Raw genomic sequence first — 22,243 nt, forward strand, 5'->3', positions numbered from 1 at the left:
GGCCCGCGGAGGGCGAAGCGCGGCGCGTCCGACCCGGCGCCCGGCAAGGCACCGAGGATGAAACTGCTGTGGAGAGCGAAAATGGTAACGGGCTATCCCCTCCTGTCCCCTCCCGTCTCGTCCTGTCCCCTGCCCTGCCCTGGGTCCCGCTGCCCGGCGATGCTCAGTGCCAGCCGTGCCCTGCCCGCTCCCCGCGATGCTGTGCCGGGGGTGCCGTGTCCGATGCCGGCCATGCCGTGCCCGGCGATGCTGTGCCTGGTACCGGGATATGCTGTGCCCCTTTCCCCCGCTTTCCCCCGGCTCTAAAGCTGCTTGGTTTTTTTCTTGTTCTTGAAATAATAAGGGTTTTGGAAGAGCAAATCACAAATCCCTCCTTCTCAAGAGAGTGAAAATGTCGCTGTGTTTTAAATGCTCTGTAGCTTCAAAGATTCAAGGCTGTGTGCCGAAGTAATTCAGCAGTTTAAAAGTGCGAATCCGTCCCTAAATGAAAGGCCAAAGAGATTAATTGCTGTAGAAAGGGGGGAGGAAAGAGACGACTGCTAATCAAAACCAAACTCTTTCCTTAGAAGACTTTATGCAGCTATTTAAAATATGTGCTAGTCTGGGAAAAACAGTTAAATGGAAAGTCCGGGTACCTCGATACCACAGGAAGGGATAGCTTGCCAAGAATATCTCCAGTGTTCCCTCAACCTAAGGGTATCCTGGATTGCTTTGATTGCTGTGTTTACTTTGTGCTGCCCATCTCCTCTGCTCTGCCTGCAGCAGCAGAGCACCTGGGACTGATTGTGGTCAGCGGAAGGGGGAGAACGTTCCTTTTCATCTTATTTTTCTTTCTCCTTTTCCTGGCAGACCACATTTCAGGATGGGGGTGAAGAGGTAGAAGACGGAGCTGTCTACAATGTGACCCTTAAAAAAGTGCAGATTCAGCAGGCTGCCAACAAAGGAGCAAGGTGGCTGGGGGTAAGCGAGGCTAGCACGGGGGCGGTGGGGAGGGCTGCTCATGGACTTCGGAGCCGTCCGGGGAGCTGAATTCCACAGGAATTGTTACAATATTAACTTCCAGCACTGGCCGCTCTCGTTATTTTTTTTTTAAAAAGAACAAAACAAACATTGAACTAGTCTGCCTGGGTCATCTGAAATAACACTCTCCTTGTGTTGACTCTTCCTCTTTTCTTGACCTGTAAATACAATTTGACCAGCTGTGGCCCCGTATCAGGTGATTCTTGGTGCAGAAACAAGGATCTTAGTTTATGGCCTGAGAAGCTGAACATTTAACAGTCATTTCAGACTGGACTATGGCTCGTTTCTGCTGTTAGGAACCTATCTCAGGTCTCCAAACAAGTAGTTATGTTGTTTTGACTGGTGAAGGTCTCTCAAAGTCAGCAAAACTTCCTCTGACCTTAAGGAAATATTGGTTTGGGTCTTATTTCTGTATTGCTTTCTTAGCCAGATGAGAAATTAATTGCATTTCTGTAAGAATTACAGCTCTATACTGTTTTTCAAAGCACGAAGGCTTTAATGGTAAGTAAAATGAGCTTAAATGCACACAGTTGATTTGACATGCTGCTGAGTGCCTTCACCTTTATCAGGCCAAGTCCCCAGCTGATAAAAAATGTCCTCACTTCATTGGAATCAGTGCAGCTGTGGCAGCTGGGGCCAGGTCTGCAGTAGATGCCTGTAACTTTCATAGTATTTTGTTATGTTTATTTTTTTGTCCTTTGGGATCAAAGGCAGTAATATAAGAAGTTGGCTTGATGTAGTATCCATGTTGGTATTTTAAAGGCTTTTAAAACTGCCCTGAAATTTATATCCAGTCATTTTCTTGTGAAGCCCCTGTGGCATGAAGCAATACAGCAGAGCTGAAACCAGTGTCAGGAGAAATAAGCAAATTCTCTCCTGCATGCAGATAGTGCTTAGTCTCCCCTTCCCATCTTTCCAAGAAGTACACAGAGTACTCATCAGAACAGATAATTTCAAATCTGCTTCCTTTGAGTGGCAGATTTCCCATTTCTGCCTGCTCTTTTTACCAGGAAAAATACTACCAAGTATATTTGAGCTCCTGCAACTTTCCCAGCTGGTTTTGTGTAAGAAGTGACGATCATTTTGAGTGTGTCTGTGTCCCATAAACATAGTTTAGAAAAGTCTGTTTTTTGAATACAAAGAAAGTCTGAATTTTTTTGCCTGCTTGGGCTGTGTTGTTCCTTGTAATAGAAGGAGTTTGCCAGGCCTTGGTCCTGTTCTCAGAGGAAGGGAGCTTGTATGTTCCTGTCCTCATCCCCACAGCTGATGCTGCCCATCCCAATAGGAGGTCCCGGGACTGCAGGGTCAGGGCAGTGACTGTCAGGATCCTGTGCCTGTTGTTGGTTTTTTGAGGTCAGAATGTTTGTGGGGAAGGAGATAATGTGTCAGAAATCCACACCTGTTCTGGGCATCAATCTGTGACTTCAGCTCCCAGTCTAGTCTCTTTCATGAGCAAAAACCCCCAAATCTTATGTATATTACTTAAAAATATTTTGGAACATACAGGCTGTTTGTTTCCCTTAAGCTCTTCAGAACATAAAGTATTTTAAGCTCTTCTTGTGATCCTGTTTTATTAATGGCTTTTTTTGTGGTCCTGAAATCAATAAATAGCCTCTAACCCAGAGCATTATTTATGAAGAGCCATCCCTGCCCCCAGCAGTTTGGCTTTGAAGAACCAAATTGTCTATTTTAGAACTGTCATCAGGTGACTTTGTTGTTTTTTTTTTTTAATCTGGAGTTTATAAGGGTTTATGATTTTGTTTTCTATGCTTTGAAACTCATTAGCACTAAATTAACAAGGTGTTGGATTTAGCAGTGTTTGTCTTAATTTTTTTGATGGTGCTCTAAGTCAGGCTTAGTTGAAGACTCAAGGTCAACAACCTATTTGTACATCAGCAAGTATTGAGCCTTCACAGTAACAAACATAGTAACTCACTTATTGATCATATGCATGCCTGGATTTACTTTTTTTAAAACTTCTTAGTGTCAGTTTGTGTCCTGTAAAAGTCCACTTAGCAGTATGACCCCTTCTGAAGCACTGGACTTCTTGTGGCAGGTCACGTCTAATAAACCTTCCTTAAGATTCTCCATCCTAAGAACCCATCCAGGGTCACTGAGTGGTTGGCCCTGTAATGAGAGAATGGATTGTTTCAAGGCCAATCATAAGATTCCAACTACAGCACCACAAACACTTGCCTGCTGAAATACAGAAATGCCTTTCTTGTGTTTCAAACTTCTACAACTAACAAAAAGAAAAAGAGAAACAGGCTGTGACTTAAGCAGGCATCAGCAGTTCTGAAACTTTCAGTAGTGTGAAGCTTTTGGATAATCACTGAATTTCTTAGCTTTAAATTTAATATTAGACATCAAAGGATGCCAATAACAACCACTGCTTTTGTCACCACATACTTAGTCACTAAATATTTAGTAAAGCTTAAGACTTTAAGCACTAGAGTATTAGGGAATATTAAAAGCTCTAGTGGGAGCTCAGTATTGTGGGAGATGCTGCACAAAAGCACTGTTTTGACTTAAAAGAAGTGCAGACGTGATATTAAAAGAGGATTGTCTGTACATGCATCTTAGCTGATGATTGGTATCAAAGCTTCAAAAATCAAGTGTACTTTCTAGAAATATTGAGAGAGAATCCCTCCCAAACACAATGATTCAACCAGAGAAAGCATGAATGTGGTTTTTTTTTTTGAAAACAAAGTGGATTTTGGTGTCTCCAGGACAGATTTTGAGAGGTCTCCAGGATCCTAGAGAGAGAGAACAAGCTACAAAAGCCATGGAAGCTGAGGTACATGGCCTGATATCTTTATGAGAGAAAAGGGTGGAGAAGTAGAGATTTGTACATATGGATGGCACACACAGAAGAGGGGAAGAGGAGGATTTGGGGTGGACAATCATCAGTTTGAATGGCATTATGGCAGGCTAGAGAAAAAGGCATATTGGTAGCTGGAAGGGAAGGTTTGGGAGCACAGCAAGGAATTTGAATGATGTGGTTAGAAAGAGAATATGGTGTTGTAAAACTTTCTTTTCAGAAAGAACCTGAAAAATGGGATTCAGCTTCCCTCTGAGGATGTGAATGCAGCCCGTAGGGAGGCTGGATGTCAAAGAGGATGGTGCTATTGTCTGTGAAGAAAAGGAACCGAAGCAAAAGAGACAAATGTTCTGGGGGGGGCTTTGGTCTTGAACTGACAGCCAGGTACCCGTGCAATGGCAGAGACGAGCTGAGTCATACTCCGGCCACAAGTAGGAAAGGACAGCCAAACTCTGGATGTAGGAGTAGATCAGCCGCTAAATACCTGAGTTTCTGTGGCCAGGAGCGATGTGCTGACAGTGCCAGGGGAGGTGAACTCCGGCCGGTAATCTATGGGAAACTGGAGAGAAGGGAAACAGCAGCGAGTGGAGAAATTCGTGGGGAGATGGCGGGAGAGTGGTGCAGGAAGAATAGAGGCACGGGTGTGGTGTGGGCGGGTGGACAAGGTTGCTAAAACAAAAGCAAAGAGGTTTTGAAATGCTGTGAAGTGGCAATTGTCGACCCCCCTGTTAAGCAGCTGGAGTGCTTTATCTGCCCCTTAGGAGTTAGGGGAGGGATGGGCCACCGCTGTCCAGCCCTGGGAGAGCAGGGAATGGTGAGGAATGAGCCGCTCAGACACGAGGGGCTCCTGAATGCCTGCAAATGTCTTTCCTATCAGAGTCCTTCATCTGGGAAGGAGTAAGGAAGAGACCTGTGACTATTTAGTGGGGCAGGTCACAGGAAATGGAGCTGGGAACCGGAGTTCCCCAAGCCTTAGTGCCGATTCCCCACACCTGAAATGATTGCTGAGCTTTCAGAGTCCATCCTCGCTGTCAAGGTTCTTGCTTTTCTGATGGATGACAAGGACTCCTCTTCCTTTGAGTCTTAAATATCCAGATAACAGATAAATAGTCTGCTCACTTATGGCCAGGCTGCCTGGCTTCTTTAGGCATGGATTACACATCTAGAGGAGATTTTAGAAACTTAGTTTTTACTTTTGGCTTTCTCTTTTTGGCTACAGCTGAATTTATGGCTCTGGGGTTTGTTCAGGCAGAGATGGAGGCAAAACATAGCTTGTCTTAAAGTGTCTTTAATATTATAATGTTGGGTGTATAGCACAACATGTTCTTCCAAAATTGTCATTGAACTGCTGTTAGAAGGGTGCTTTCAGTACCTTAAATGCTGAAAGAGGGAAAAGCTGAAAAGTAGCACTCAATATTTGTGTGCATTCTCAGCACTACTATTATTTGATAATTACATTTTCTGGGAATTTTGTGGTGTTTTAGAAAGAAATTTTTAATTTTTAAAAATTTTATTTATTTATATTTTTTTATTTAGTGTGAGTGATTGCCTTGCAGTGAAAACTGCATGTGACCACAAGTTTGGCTTCTAAACACGTCCACAGTCACATACATTGGCAGGAAGTTTGTGCTGGAGAGTTCAGACAGAAAAACATTGCAAAAACTTGTGGCTAACTAATCTGTATTCCAGTTGGGACCTGGGACACAACCATCTCTCTGGCTTGATCAATTTGTCAGGAAAGAAGCTTTAGTCTGGATTTCTTTCTTTCCAGCACAGACCTTCTAACTATGGGTTGAGATTTAAGTGGTGCCTGGAATCATCAACATTTAGGAAGAAGTAAAACCTGACATTTTCTCTAGCCTGCTCCTGCCCTCCCACTTGCCCTTCTGAGCCAGCTCTGTGATTTCTTTTTCATCTTACCCTTAGATCCCAGATGTTCTGGTCAAGTGCAGTTTCCTGTGGAAGCAGCAGGCAAGGGCTGGGCTGATCATTGTCCTTGCTGCAGCTTGCTGTTTGTCTCTTGATTTAGAGTGTGTGCTGGTCACTTTTGGCTAAAGCAGACTCCCTCTGCTAAATCAGGTTCCCTCAGCCTGTCCTGACTGCCCAGACCAAGGCCAGGGTGTAGTTCTGGCTGTATATTTGGCAGAAGCAGAAAAGCAGCTCCCAAGGAGCTGGCAGGCTTCCTATGGAAAATGGGTTGTGCTATCATCCACTCCAAAGTCTCTGAGGAGCTGTCTTGGAGAGGGAAGAAGGATGGGGTGTGCTCACGTTGGGTTTGCCTGTGGGGTGCTGGAGACCCACAAAGTAGTGTATTCTGAAGGAACTGAATGATTTTACCTATAGACATGTACTCAGTTATCCAGAAGAAAGCTTTGGCATCTTGCTTAGCTTGTGTTTTGGTTTGGAGTAGGCTCTTTCCTCCTGTCCTTCCTTCAGTTGTGGGCATAATAGTGCCATGGTACCATTCATAGCTCTTACTAATGACTTCTCATGGAATATTTTTCTCCTGGCTTCCTGGTTTAGGTTGCAGGGATATCCCCAGTAGCAGTCTTGGATACAGTCAACAGCTGGTTAATAGGGGCTGTGTGTGCAACAGACACTCAAAAATGGAAACTGAGCCTATTAGGAGTTCTAAAAAGGAAGCCTGAAAGATTACTGTCCACTACTTTGCCAGTTACAAACCCAAAATGCATAATTAGAAGGGTGACTGGCTTTGTAGCACAGTGTTATGCTCTCAGCTGAGTGTAAAGTGTAAAACCTGCCACTCCAAGCTGCCAAAGCGTGACAGGGTGACAGTGCTCTAACCCTGTGGTGTTATGAAGGCTGAGTTAGGGCTGGGATACCCTGGCACAGCCATGAGGAACGAGGGAGAGACAGGGCCAGCCTGCCTTGCTGGGGCTGTGCAGGGGCCCCTCTTGCATGAAGTGGAATAACAAGGGTTAAGGGAGCCTCTTGAGTAAAGCTGCTGGGGACTGTTCTGTTGCTGCACTTGTTGTGTGTATCTGCATTTTGGATATCTCCCAGCCAGCCTGCTCATGGACAAAACTTGCCCTTGGCATTTACCTGTGACATGCAGGATTAGAATGACATCCTGTGCTGTAATTGCTTTCCCCTGGGAATTCCTCTGACAGCCAGGATGACTGTTTTTTAAAACTGTGCTACTTGGATGCTACAGGTTCTCCCTAAATTCCAGTGCCTCAACAGTCTTGCTGCTGACATCACTGAGTGTTATCTTGCTTGCTGTTTTAAAAAGCTGTAAGTGAAAGGAATAAGCCCCAAATTTTGCTTGCTCTGCAAAGGAACTGGCACTTTCTCTCTGAATGCTAGATGTAGGTCACTTGTTGGGTTAAGGAAGACTTGGCAAGGAATGTGGCTATGTGTCATTGGAAAGCTGTGAGATGCAGCGCATGAACTGGACTGAGATGTTGTACAGAGAACAGCCCTGGAGAAACCATTAGTTTCACTGTTGGGGTTATGATGCCTTCATTTAAGGAACAGGCTGAAACATTTCATGTACGTTAGTCACACTTGGATTTAAATTTAACCTTGGTAAAGCTAATTAAAAATATGTGTGTAAATGCATGCTTTGAACTTGCATCTTTTACTCCTGCTGTTTTTTAAATATATAATTTCCTTTAGCCAGCACTGTAAGGGGGTGCACCTGTGTGAAGAAGACAGCTCAAAGTAGTCAGATCATAGCTTAGCCCCTTGGAGAAAACAGGGTTATTTTGTGTAACAGGGTAAATAAATGCTAGATGTGGATCCTGCTCTTCCTTGCCTTTGTGTTGTCACTGTATAGTGCCTTGTAAAGCAAGGGCAAAAGGTGTGTGATGTCTTTATGTTAGTACCACATTAAGATAGTATCAGAGACTGTGAAAGATGATTCCTAAAAGGAATTGGAACCTCATTCCTGAAGGGTTGAGCAGTTCACCAGCAGTTGTCTCTGGGCAGGTGTCACAGTTTGCTCCTGCAGTCTCCCAAAAGTACTTTTGCCCTTGATTCACCCCAAAAAGCACTATGTTCAGTGTCCAGACAAGCTCTTCAGAAGTGACTTGTATTCTTCCGGGGTGGTACACTAGCATGAAGGGCTCAACTATAGGTCTATGTTAAGTTTTTACACGTTATGAAATAAGAATTTTATAGATTATGAGGATGCATGTTTAATTTTCTTTTTTTTTTTCTTTTTTTTTTTATTTAAATAAAGTATTAAAGCCATAGTGAGGAATTCTGTGTTTTGGATATGGAAATCCATTTACTATTTATGGAGATCCTTTTACCTTGGACCAAACTGACCTCATGCTAATCTCTGAATACTGTACTTCAGTTTAGCACCATGCCACCAACAAGTGACAATTCAGGGACTGCAAGGAAAGAAGAAACATATCCAAGTGAAGAGATAATGGTCTTGCATTCTTACAGCACCTTTCACCCAAATAACTTTCAAAGCATGGCTGCAGATTTTCCCTAGACTATGTTGGATGTTGTAATGTAACACAGCACAAAAGTAGGATTGGGTAGGGATTAAAATTCAGCCTCAGTGCTGTGGCCTGGGTTTGGGAGATTCCCCTTTAATGGGGGAGGTGGAAAAGAGATGGGGAAAAAGTGTTTCTGGGACAGTGTGACTTCAAAAAGGCTGGGGTTTTGAGGCTGCTGAAGGGTTTGAACCATTAAAAAAGTCGAGGGAGATGGATTAGCTGTTAGAGCTGCATGGTAATATTTATTTAGTGGCTTCACACTGTTATCATATGAATATCTTCTTCACATGTGACACATGCAGCGAGGAGCAGCTGCTTAGCCAGGCACAGCAGCACCTGCAAACAATTTAGGACCAGAAGTGAATTAATTAAAACCACCTGGGGAGAAGACCTGGAGTTCTGCGAGTCCGGAGTTCTGTGGAACATTTGCCCCCCGTGCAGCAGCAGTTGTGAAAGGAAGCTCAAATCTTAAGTTACAGCAGGGAAGGGGGGAGTGGAGTGAAGCTTAGAAAATATTGTTAGGGAGATGACAGTAACTCCTCACTCGTTCTGGTGCTTGTTCCCTCATCTCAAAGGTAGGAGAACTGAAAAGGGAATCCACAGGTGGAGAGGGATTGGAGACACCAAAAAGGTGAGGACTGTTATATTTATGTCTTGGTGCAACCGGGGTTGATGTACAAGTTTTACAATAAATCCTCACAGGACTGAGGCTGCATTCTGGCAGTGAATAGGAGGATATAGGAAAAGCCTTCAAAACAGTGAGTGGAGAAGGGACATGTTATCTCCAGGGTGGTTTTGAAAGCAAGGGGGGAAAGAAATTAGTGATTTTGCATTGTGTGTAATTAACCTGAAGGGACTTGCTGCTGGCAGAGTAATTGAGTCCAACCAAGTCCAGGAGGATTCAAAGGACTGAACATTTGTATAAATAATGAGAACAAATGCATGAGACTGAAAACACAAGACATTATTTTTTGTGATTTAGGGATGAAGCAAACATGTCCTGCAGCTGAGAAGAGTCTTTTTCTTTAGACTTGTTATTCTGAATGTTATGTGTGTTATTTTGTCACCTTCTTCTATAGCATCTGGTTGGAGGAGAGAAAACCTCTAGTTTAGTTTAAAATGACAATTATTATGTGTGGCTGTTTCTAAAGTTCTGGTTTCAGTTTGTTTGCAGCAAATACTTAATGAGGGAGAATAAGATTGAACACAGGTACTTATCAAAAGAATCATGAGGACTTCAATGCCCAGGAGCTGTCAGGGCCATATTGCCACATGGTACAGGAGTTTGGTGTGCGCTGGTTTTCCAGCAGCCCTGCAACCTCCTCCTGGTTAAGGAGAACTCTGGGTGCTCAGATCTTGCTCTTTTTTATGTGTGTAAAGCAAAAGTTTGCATCTATGCAGTTTTAGACTTTGCAAAAGGAGGAATTGTGTGGGTTGCCCTTTGCTTTCCCCCATTCATCTTCACAATAGCTGCTTTAAAAATGAGGCAGCTTGAGCAGAGCAGGGTACTCGACATGTGGGCTCCTCAGACATTTTAATGTTTGCTTTTTGTTGTCTCTTCCAAGCATAGTGCTGAAATATGTAATGTTCTACCTACTGTAATCCTTCAGGTATTTTCTCAGATCTGTGTGCCCCCATGGGACATCTGAGGGTAGGACTTTCAGCAGACGTTTTTCCTTTTTTCTGGCCTCTCACATTTATCTTCGTTTAGTTGCATAAACCATCTGTTGCACATCAGAGTGTAGTTTGCCTTCAGCAGCTTTGGCAATCAAAATGAGATTTTGGCAGCTCCACCTCAGGTGTGAAGCTTTGTGCCACTTTGCCTGGTGACATTCACTGACCTTTTCCTCTTCTGGGTTGCAGACTGATGGAGTTCTGACTTTTTCCTGTGCCACCTCCATGGCTGTCCTACACATGGCTATGACAGCAGCCACCAGTGCTGCCCCTGGGCCACAATGGCACTAAGGAGGTGTAGGCATTTCAAGTGCTTTTGTGGATTAATCCTGTTATTATAGTGTATTTAATCTATTTTTTCTCTTATATTCTTCCCACCTCTTTTGGTTTGAAAGCAGTTTAAAGGATTATTTTCTTTTCCCCTCCCACCCCCTCACCTGCTTTGTACTGCCTTTCTCCCCATGGAGACTCAACCTTTCTTCCCCTCATAGCTGTTTCTTCCTTTCTGGGGAGTGCATGGGCTCCCTGTGCAAGGAGAACAGCATGTTTTTAGTACTAAGTGGCATTTTCCATTGCAAGATCTCAGAATGACTGAACAATATGGAATGACTGAATGCTTTGAGATAGCCCTCGGGCTTCTAACTGGAGATTTGTGGTAGATCTCATTAGCCTGCCAGATCCCAGCGGCTCTGTGTTAGTATTTATAAATCCTAAAGCAGAAATAGACCATCATGTTAGAGCTACCTGGGGTTTTATTCCTTCCTAAATATAGTTCATGCCCCACGCAAGCTTGAGTTTTTGTTTTGACTCAAATTGAGCACAGACTGTCCTTCAGTTGTTTGGAGGATTCCTGTGGATAGAACTTGTCAGATGAGGTTCACAACATTTCAGAGATGTGTTGGTGTTGGGATGCAAACAAGTCAGTGCACTCATCTGGATTAGCTGTTGTCTTCAGTGCAAAATAAATTAATTAGCTAAATGCTCCCGAGGTGCATTTGAAACCTGGCTTTCATATTCCATGCAAATACAGCAAGAAAATTATTATGAAGATACTACTCTGCTTTTATTTGCTTGGTTTGTAGTAATCTCTGGCTGTACTTCTGATGCATTTTGTGTTTCTTAGAGTAGAAACCCTTTAGGGCAGGGCTGGTGTCTTCGGTTTGGAGATGGCAGCCCATTGTGCTGCTGTTGGAAATGCCCCATGAGTAACAACAACGTGTTTCACTTGGAAGGCAGATCTTAGGCCTTTGCATTCCTTCCATGGAGTGCTTGGGATTGATTCTGGCTGTGCTCCAGGCTCCTGGCTCTCTGGAGCAGAGAAAATGTGAATGAACTCTTGCACACTTACTTAAAGCATGAGGCTTGCATTCTTCCTGCAAAAACAGGCACTTTGTTCAGGAAAACATCAGGTGGTCAGGGAGAACAGGACAGGGAAGAGCAGAGGTATGCTATTAACTCCTGGTGGGTAGTTAAACAACAACCCTCTCAAAAAAGAAGAAAAATCAAACCAATGTGGACAACTTCTGATTTATCTGGCTTTTTTTTTTCTTTTTTTTTTCCGCCTTATTTGCAAGCTATACTTACTTTGCATTCTGACTCAATACTTCCACATAATTATGTGTTTTGATTTATGTCCATTGCCTAAGGATTTCAGTCCAAGTGCAACACAGCATTCTTAAACCAAAACACAAATATCTGCAGAGGGTTCAGGGCCAGCTCACACTGCTTGTGCTGGGGCAGCAGAGGAGGGTTCACCACTGGTGCTGCAGTTAGGAGGACGCACTGATTTGTGCAGGTGTGGTGGTTCAGTTGTCACAGCCTCTCTTGGTCCTGTGAAATGCAGAATTCCTCATAAAGTACCTGTACAGCTGGGACAAGGATGTGGCCATGGCTTACACACACATGTGTGGCCAAACACAGTCACTCCCTGGCTCTGTAAGGGGCTGTGTGTGCAGGAGAGGAACATCAGGAGATACCATGCTTCATCCCTTGTGATGTCTAGATAATGTAGGAAAAATGCAGTTTGGTCTGGACTAATGATTGAGTTAATGTTTTTGGACTCTTTCAGCATGTAAATAAATATTCAAGCTGGTAACACTTAATATTAGGAAACATTAGCTTCCTATTACTGCTTTTTCTACTCAGACCCCACCCTGAAGAGGCCTCTTAGTTTCAAAACAAAGGGTAGTAAAAAGCACAGCCATGGAAATGAAGTTTATTATGTAGTTTAGGTATGTTTCCATGCTATGGTCATAAAAGTGGTTACTGACTGCTAACCCATTCCTTCTTAAAAGCTTAGAAAAATTTGGCATTACGGATTGCTCACATTAATCATAATAATTAATTATTATGAGACATGTAACAACGTTTCTTGGGTACTTGTTGTTCCCCAAAAAGACCTTGTTCAGTTTATTTAAAAATATGAATCAGTCTTTTGCTAAGTATTTTCTCCTCTGTCAGAAGGCATGTCATCTCCCCTCACCTGCAGGTTTAATTTCCAGCTATTCATACTATTAGTAATTTATCACTCTTGCCTTGCTGTTTACACTGGATACAGTGGCAGTTTACACTGATTTCCTGACTCGGTATAAATTTAATTTCTGTGTACTGCTTGAGCAAGCTTTACAGTGTGAAAGGAAAGCCAACAATACAATTAGGATGAATAAAAGCATTTTGGGTTATGTAATATGCATTTGTGCTACTATTATGCAACAGAATTATTACTTGTGGCATCCTTAAATCTATTTTGAATTTAGCACTGTTGCCTGCTGCCTCATACAGGACCTTCTTTGTTTCTACTGACTGAGCAGAAAGTGATGATGAGCTCCACAATTAACTTAAATTACATTTCTGGAAGCAGAAAAAAAAATAGTTTGACTTGTCACAGGACAAGTATTCTGTTGGTAGTCAAAAATCATGATACCATATGAAATCTGTCTGAGTGTGTTAGTGGTAATATCAATAATCCCCTCTTTTTGCTACTCTTGGTATTTATTAAAAAATGACAGCGTATTTCAGCATTTTTCATGAAAGAAACATGGCAAAGGGCTTTGCTGACCACTGTTTCACAAACATTTAAATAATAGCTTTCCTCTGGCATTTCTTAGGGTAGGCATAGAGCTGTCATTTTTAACATCAAGGCACTTAGAAATATTGCATATAAATACAGAATTTTCTGTGCTATGAGATTGAACCTGTCAGTATTTGTCAGATGGCAGGTGCACTGTACCTATCCCTGTAATCTATAATCAGAATCACAAGAAGCTCTTTCAGGCTCAGGTGAAAAGTTTGAGCTGCCTGCCACCTTTTTTACTCGTTTTCTTTGCTCAGCACCTCTTCTCCTTTATGGCTCCCAGTAAATGTTCCTGGGTGCTTTGGCACTTCCAGATTTCCAGGGCAGACTGGAAGCTGTGAGAGTGTGGGGAAGGAAGAGGGGTTAAGATAAAGGCTGTGAACAGAAGCAGTAATTACTGTTTCTGGGGCAAAGGGGAGCTGCCCCAGCTGCCTTTACCTCCTTAAGGACCTTCTGTAATCCATACCTGGAAAAGCTGTTAGTAGTTTTCACAACTAATCACTGCTTGCTTTACGCAAGTCCCAGGAGATTTTGTACAGCTCTTCTCTCAGGGACACACTGTGTAACACTTCCTTTGGCTCCAGAACTCAAAATATCTTAGAAAATGAGCTGATTGTACTGCCAAAATGGGCACCCATTTCCTTGCCTTCATCCTGGTGCTCTGCTCACCTAGCTGTTTATTATTTTGAATATTTATTTACTGCTTGGTGTGGAGATGGGACATTTTTGTGTTTCTGGACACTGAAGAGAGGAGGATACTGGGTTTTACAAATAATTTTCTTCTAATACAGAAGGGCTTTGGGAAGATACTTAGTGTGGGACACCTTTATTTACTGGATTACAAGAGTGTTTGTAGTAAATGTCATTTGATGACAGATATACCTCCAACAATGTAAGATGCACATGACTAAGAGTCTTACCTGACTTACTGGTTTCTTTTTCTTGCTTTTCAGTTTCAAATTAGGAACTTGCTAAGCTTCAGTGTCCAATCAAAACCACCACAAGGAATATTTCATAATACAAGTTATGAAAATAATACATCCCTGGCATGCCTAAGAGGGAACAGGGTTGTGGTGAACTGCAGATCTGTGAAACATGACAAACAAAAAAGAAACATCAATAACCTGATTATTCGGGTTTAGTTAACTCAGTGGTGACACCAAGTCAGATGAGAGAAGAGGGTGAGAGGCCTTGTATTGGTTTTAGTAAAAGTCTTGCTAGCAAGAGAGGTGAGAGGCAGGACAAGAGGGAATTTTTGTAGGTAGGAACTGATGAAAAGGTAAATGCATAAATCAAGGTAGAGATGGAGATCTGGAGCTGTTCAGGTGATTTTTTCTTTATTTAAAAACCTTGTATGTTGCAGAGTGAACCTCCTGGGTGACTTGATTCTCAGTGAATAATATGACTACATTCCTTGCTGCACAGATGCTTCTGAGTGGGTAAATTCAGAATTTCTACGTTCCCAGGGCTGGATAATCTCCAACACTTGTAAGACCTGCACAAAGCCATTTTAACCTAGACCTCTTTGAAGATTCAATTTAGTAATGCACTTGCTAAAACTCCTTTAGATGTATACAGGGAGAGATGATTTGTGAATTAGGCTTCTTTACTTTTGCTTTGATTTATGTAGAGCTGGTCCCACAAAATTCACCAACATCCAAAGGAGTCAAAATTTGCATCACTTCAGAAGATGCGAGAATGCGCAGCTCAGCACCATAGAATGTATTTCTTGTTTCTTACTTTGCCCAGAGTGTCTTTAAGTAGCTGCAAGGTGTCAGAGTGAAAAGGTTCAAACTGAGCAGCAGCATTTGTGTAAGAAGCTTTTTTCCCTTTCTCTTTTCCCCTCTAAATCTGCCCCACAGCTTTTATGACTGTTTGCCAGCGCTTCAGACAGATACCAGCCAGGCTGTGAGCTCGAAGGAGAAAACAAGAATGCCTTTTGTGTCATGATCATGGAATTAATTGGTCCTGCAAACTCTGGGTTGCTGCCAAGAACGGGTATTTATGTGGCAAGAAAGGAAAGGAAAAGGGTGGAGCATTGGAAATCCAGGAATCCCCCTCCTTTTTGGAGCTTAGGAAAGAGTTCATAAACTTATTTTGGCTTCTGAGTTTGGTGCAGTCAGTATGCAGAATTCTGGTTTTGCGTGGGTGTTCTGGTGCTTCTTTTTTCTTTTGTTTGGTTTGTGTTTGTTTGTTTGGTTTTTGTTTGGTTTTGGTTTGGTTTGGTTTTGTTGTATTCACAGTTTTTAACAGTATCCAAAACGAGGAAATGAGAGTTATTGAAGTGGATAGAGTTCTGTGGAGAGCTCTGGCATAATTTTATTTCATTTCATTTCCAAGTGCGCTGTAGGATAAAAGCATCTGCCTTTGTCTGCAGGACATCCGCTGCTGGCCACCCAAGCCCTTGCACTGCCAGCAGTGCTTTCCTAGGCTGGAAATTCTGCTCCAAATTCACAGTTTTGCCCCATGCAGTCTGTTTTTCCTGATGGTAGCTGGGCACAGATGTTTTCTAGGCTGGAAATTCTGCTCCAAATTCGCAGTTCTGTCCCATGCAGACTGTTATCTGTGTTGGCATCTGGGCACAGATGTTTTCTAGGCTGGAAATTCTGCTCCAAATTCACAGTTTTGCCCCATGTAGTCTGTTTCCTGTGTTGGCAGCTGGTCACAGAGGTTTCCTAGGCTGGAAATTCTGCTCCAAATTCGCAATTTTCCCCCTGCAGACTGTTTTGTGTGCCGGCAGCTGGGCAGTGTTGGCTCCGCAGGGCTCTGACTCTGCCGGGCCCTCAGAGCTGAGGGCGGGCGGCGGCCGGGATGGGAACGGCCTGGCCCAAAAGCACTTGAAATACTTGTGACTGTGTTTGATAAGGTTAGCCCAGGCACTGCTATGTGGCATTCTTTGGGCAAAATCGGCACTTCTCAGAAGGTTTTTTTGTTCGGCAGTCATGCGGTGGAGCTGGGTGCAGATGAATGTCAGCTGCTGTGGGTCTGTCTGTCTGTCCAGCAGCCGCAGCGCGATCCCGCTTCCTCCACTCGGTTAAAAACTCCATCGAGGTCTTTGTTAGAAGGAAACGCTTTGTCCCAAAAGTTGTTAATGTCTTTGCAGTTGTTCTTTACCAAAATACTCGACTAAGACAGCTAAACAACTTCTGTTTCATCTGTCTTGCTGTTTTCTTTAGTGATGCGTGTCTTCGTGTTAAATGAAGGGTATTATCGGCTTTACTTCCCTTAGAATGACATTATGGATGCTTATATCAGAATATATATATATATATATTTGATGCTATATATATGGAGCTTCTCAAGTTCAGTCATTCCACGATTTGATTTTTCCCCCCTTTTTTTTTTATTTCCCCCAAGGATGACTGTAGATGTTAAAGACACGTGTTGGAGAACCTGTGTGTAAGGAAGCAATGTGAAAAAAATAAGGTTAAAATCACAAAGAGCATCTAATTTCTACTTTGAGGAGGTTAAAACAGACTCATATTTAAACAGTGACTTGATTAGAGTGCTTTATTTTGGGTTAATGTACAAGTTACTGCACTTCAGGCACTTTTATTCCAGCATAGTGTGTCTGTCCAGTAAGTTAATAAAAACAGAGTGGAAAACTCTCCATCTGGAAAAGCTGTAAGTTTCAAAGAAAGTGAAAAGCATTTAAGAATCTGTCAAAATTGGTAAAAATGCATTTAAAGTGCTAGTTAGATGCTCCTGAAAAAAACTGCAGAATTTCTGATGAAACAAATCTGTTGTGGAGTTGTAACGTTTCAAATGACTGAGCCTGAAGAATATTTGCTACCTCTTTTTCTTATTGTTCATCCCAGTTATTGTAGTATTTTTTCCAGTCTGTGTAATGAAAAACAATTAGATTGACTTCATTCCATGGTTCTCACTTTCAGAATCTCAACAGATAATATTTGCATTGGAAAAAACCTGTGTAGAGCAGTGAGGCTTTTTGGGTGAAAGCAATTCTTTCCAGTGGTATTTCTAAGACAATGACTGCGCAGTTCTGTATATCTGTTTGGGTAGCAGCCTGGTTCTGTACTGATCAGTTTTAACTTTCCTTTTTTTCTTGAGCCTCTAATCCCTCTTGCTAGGCTGTAGCATTTGTTTAGGCACTGGTGGTGTTTACGGTTAGTTTATATTCCCACTGGAGCTTAACAGGTAGTGTTTGGAGGAAGCTTTTCAGCCTGGATGTGTTTCGGTGTGCACGGAGCTCTCCTGTTTCAGCAAGAGCTGTGTATGTAGGTAATGTTTAGTGCTGTAGAGCTGTAAGATGATCACCTTAAAGACAGTGGGCCCCTCTGAAGGTACAGCCATTGCCAAGGGTTAGTCAAGTTGTTGGAATTACACTCCATCAGTACACACGCAACCTCAGAAAAGAAGGATTTGCAAGTATATACCTCCATTTTATCTTTCTACATTTGTTTTTGAAAGATGCTTCTATCTTGTAGGAAGCTGCTTGCTCATCACTTACTCTTGCAGATTATCAAGGTTACAATCTGTTGCCTGAAGAATCAAGATGAGATTTTAAAAGACATAAATCAGATTATAAAATGCCGTATCTGTTCGTTTTAGAGGACCAAGAAAACGTTACTGAAGCCCTCAAGTATTGAGGTTTGTGTTAGCCACTGGACACGGTGCTGAAGGAGACAAAGAGGAGCTAGGGAGCTTTTTTTGTTCTTTGGGTGCACAAAACAGTGCAAAACTGGTGTCATTTGTTGTACCACTAACTGTGGTCACCGTGCACCCCTGTCAAAAATTGCAGAGAGCTTTAGGAGCGTTTTTTCATGGTGGTGAGTAGAGGGTTCCTCTGAGCAGAGAGCTCTAAGGCAAACATGAAAACTCCTTTGCCTTTGGGTAGCCTGCTTGTGTCAGTGAAGAGATGCCCTCTTGATTAAATCCAGACTGAGCAGTTTCCTGTTAGCATGAAACTCAGCCCACAAGGTCTTGTTCTCAAAGCCTGTTATTGAGCTTGTCTGCCAAGTCCCTTTTCCTTTTAAACTTACAGGCAGAATTGCTAAAATAATACAAATACGAGCAATCCCAGAACTCTCACAATGATTTCTAACACTCTGATATTTTGCTGACAAAGTTTTAGATTTTTCAGAAACTGGGTTTTGTTTAGCTTTGGTGGGATTTTTTTTTTGAGTTTTGTTTCTTTTTAACATTCTCCCAACATGATGTCTTGGGGAAGTTGTAGTGTTGCAATTAATGGAAAATTTTGTGCGTGTATCAGTCTTGGAAGCAGATTCTGGCCTTGTTTTGAATATACTAACATGGGAGAATGAGAGGGTTTTATGTGCTCTGAGTAAATATGCCCATAAACCATTACACTGTGAGTGGGGCAATCTGCTGGATCAAAAATTAAGAGTTAAATGCAGTGGTGCAGACTTTCTTCTCTGTCTGAAAGTGGTTGTATTGTGTAACTAGTTATCTTCAAAAGTGTATCACAATTGTAAAATGAAGAGGCAGCAAGAAAATTGCAAATTTTTTTAATGCAACCAATTTTTTTTTAATGCAACTTAAGGAAAAATTTGAATGTAAGAGAACTACATAGTGATGACAGCATATCCTGTTAATAATTTTTCCGTAATGACAGACACACTTTTAGTTCATTTTTATAATTCATATATTTCCAGATGCACCTTTAAGTCAGACACATTGCAAGTTATGCACCTTTTAAAGATCCATGGAACAAAATGTAGCAAAGTATTCCCCTGTCTAGTCTGTTTTGCTTTTGTTTGCTTTTGTTTGTTTGTTTGGTTGGGGTTTTTTTTTAATGTTTTTAAATACAGACAGTAATGCTGTATTTTAATTTTGCAGCAAGGGTTTGTTGGATCTCATGAAGCTGGGAAATGAGATAGCAGAGCTTTGTAAATAATATTAGTGACGGAACTTTAGAATGATGTTAAAGACATCCATATTGTTTAAAACTGAAAAGGATGTCTGTTAGAAACAATTCCAAAGCAGTGGAGGGTAGTGATGTAAATAGGAAGTGGGTGGGGTATCTCTTTAAATTATCTTATTAAAAGATTTTTTTTTCCTTTTGTTTTGTCAGTATCCTGAGCCAGGGTTGGTAGTGACTGTCATTAACATGCTGTATTTGTGCCCTCACTGTCAAGGTGTTTGAGTAAATATTGGACTTTTTTATTTATAATCCCATTTTTTTTCCCACATACTTTGCAAAATAGAGTCACGAAAATACTTTTCTGAACTGCCCTCTAAATAATGACATAATTTAAGGAATTGTTCTTTCAGATTCAAAGCAGGCTGTAAGCATTTAAAACAAATGCTGTTTAAAAAACAAACCCACACACAATCCCAAACCCCAGATTTATGGACAATTATTGAGCCAAGTGGAATCTCTAAGAGAAAATTGGAATGTTAGGATGCCTTGTTTGCAAGATGAGTGTGACACTCTCCTTGCAAAAAGTATCTTGAAATGTTTTTGCACCAAATGTGTTCTGATCTTGGGTCCTGTGTGACACCCCAAAGTTGGTATTTTCAGCAAGGGAATCACAAGTGTCAGTGCTTAAGTTATGGTCAGTTTTCATGTTTATTCAGAAGTTAAAGGAAACACTGAACTGTCACTTTTATGCCTTTCAGTAATATTACTCTTTGTGGGATAATGGATTGTCTATTAGATAATAATATGTGGTGGAATCATGACTTGATAGTGATCACACTGTAAAATGGTTTTTTGAGCATGTCAGAGAAATGTTTTAAAATAAAGTTACTTAAAAACTCCATTATTTGATACTGCATTTGGTGCTTGGAGAGCACCAAAAATTGACAAAATCATTTAGTAACTGGTGATGGCCAATTCCTGTGCAAAGATAGGGTTTAATCTGTGTCAGGGATCTGCCTCCTGCCTGATTTTTGTGCTTTTTGTTTCATTTTGTAGGGTGAAGGAGACCAGTTACCCCCAGAGCACACTGTCAGACAGTATGAAACATCCAAGATCAGGGCTATAAAAGCTGGAACTTTGGAGAAATTGGTGGAGAACCTTCTCACAGCTTTTGGAGATGCAGATTTTTCCTACATCAGCATCTTCCTTGCAACATACAGGGCCTTTGCTTCTCCCAGGGCAGTGCTGGAGCTTCTTCTGGACAGGTAAGAGCCACTGCTGTGGAAATTTCCAGTGGAAATGGACCCATCGTTTGCAGCACAGAGGAAAGCTGTCAGGAACTTCTTCCCTTGCTTTTAGTGGGCATGGAATTAATAACCTGTTGTCAAGAATACTGCAAAATCCAGAATTTCAGCATAAAGGTCCAGCCTATAAATGCATTGCTGCTCACATCCCAAGACCCATCAAAGCATAGGTAAGGAAAGTGTGCCATGTCTGGCTGCTAAGGAACCCAGCTGAACCAACACAGCAAAATTAATTCAGGTTTCCTCCAAAACCCAACAGATTGCATGGGCTGCAAAGTCATATCTAGAATAGATTCCAAAATTTTGTTTGATACCAGTATTTTCAGACTTAGCTCTTCTGTTTGGGGGCTGCTGATTCAGAACAGGGGTTGTGGAAACACAAGAAAGAATTTGCTCTCGTGTTCTTTTACATCACATGAATATGCAGCCATAAATTTCTGCAGACAGCTCAAGAACTGCTAAATATTGTAAGAATCACTTTTATGGTCAGACTGTTAAATCATGGCAGCTGTGTCTGCATAAATGCTTGGGACACAGCATTAGTTTCTCGCCCCAAATTCTAACTGAGACATGGCTGGGTCAGGGGTGCTCTTATTTTAGGAGTTCATATTTATTGCAGTTTCAAAATCTGTGATCCACAGAAATGGTTGCTCTGGCATGAAGTAATTAGAACAGAGAAGGGGCATAAGAGCTCCTAGGGTTTAATTTTGTGCTAGGGTTTAATTTTGTACTGTCTCCCACTAGATAAAGAACAGGACATTGATAAATTATCTGTGCTTTTCTTTTCTATCTGGAAACGATAGTCCTGTCTGCTGTGTAGGAAAGCTGTGTGGCTCAATTAGTAAAGATAATAATAATAACCTGACAATCAGGTAAGCAGTCAGCTGAGAAAAGAGCAGCCATCCTGGAGAGCAGACTTGGTTACAGTGACATTGACTGTTGTGTGCTTTATTCCTCAGTCCATCCCAGTTCTGGTTCAGAATGTGAGAAAGTATAAAAGTTGACAGTGGATAGGTACAAGAATATAAAAACATTGAGGCTCTAAGGAAGCTGGCCCTGACTTCCTCCTCTCACACTGATTAAAGAGGTGAAAATGTCTGGAGAGGGCAGGAAAGCCCAGGAGAACTGTCTCCATAGAACAGAACTCTCTTTCTGAGCCCATTTTTGATCTTGCTGGCTTATATACCTCTCTGAACATGTTACAATTTCCCCTTCAGAGGAATGGGCTGCCTGATCTTATCAGCATCACCCCCAGCCTTTTTTAATACATGAGAGGATCCATAGGAAATCCTAGGAGGTTACACTTCCTTCCCTTCTCACAAATCATAGGAGTGTAGTGCTTAAGAATCCATGGATGTTTCTCTTGGCTTTTTGTGTATCATGGATAGTCTAGAATTTTATGGCTTGGGAGAAAATACAGATTAAATTTAAGCCATAAAAGTTAGAACGATATGCATGTAGCTGAGGAATATGGACTTGTGAAGAAAAGCAGATGTTATAAGGAAAAAAATTGAAAAAAACCCATGGATAGTAATTGATTTTAACCAGCTTGTTTTTCATCTTTAGATTAATTGAGAATAAGTAGCCCAGAGCCTGCATTTTTGCAACTTTGTTTTTAGTGATACTTGTTAATAATCAGAGTGTAGAGACTAAAGTGGGTGTCGGTGCATAATTTGTGTTTTGTTTTGTGTGCCAGTGAAGCAATAATGAAAAAAAACCCACCAAAACCAAACCAAAGGCAGCACAGTTTTGGCATTTGTTGTGAGGTTCAGTTCCATCTGAAGAGCTTCTCTTATTCTTGGGGGTAGAGCAAGGTCATGGAGTAAGGGAACAACTGGAAGTGCTGAGCTCTTGTTGTTTGGTCCAAGGGAGAACAGTGATGTGACCAGATCAAAAAAGGTGAGCAGCCTGTAAAAAGGCTGGGAGAGAGGAGGAGGCAACAGCATCCACATCATTTGCAGGGTATTTTATTTTGTAGGGCCATACTCACTGAAAAACCTCCTCCACAGTGTGTTTGGATCACCCTCAAGC

The 22,243-nt window shown here is 41.9% G+C and overlaps 1 protein-coding gene across 1 annotated transcript in view; it reads left to right on the forward strand.

Annotated features, from left to right (window-relative positions):
* Positions 1-6: 6 nt before the first annotated feature.
* Positions 7-22,243, forward strand: part of RGL1 (ral guanine nucleotide dissociation stimulator like 1) — a 52,960-nt gene continuing 30,723 nt past the window's right edge. Inside the window, exons 1-3 of the mRNA XM_005423733.2 lie at positions 7-84; positions 850-960; positions 19,965-20,173. Coding sequence (XP_005423790.1) covers positions 58-84; positions 850-960; positions 19,965-20,173 — 347 coding nt within the window. The 5' untranslated portion in view covers positions 7-57. The remainder of the gene's footprint in view (positions 85-849; positions 961-19,964; positions 20,174-22,243) is intronic.

The sequence above is a fragment of the Geospiza fortis genome, unplaced genomic scaffold (assembly GCF_000277835.1).
Source record: "Geospiza fortis unplaced genomic scaffold, GeoFor_1.0 scaffold229, whole genome shotgun sequence".
Classification (NCBI taxonomy): Eukaryota; Metazoa; Chordata; class Aves; order Passeriformes; family Thraupidae; genus Geospiza; species Geospiza fortis.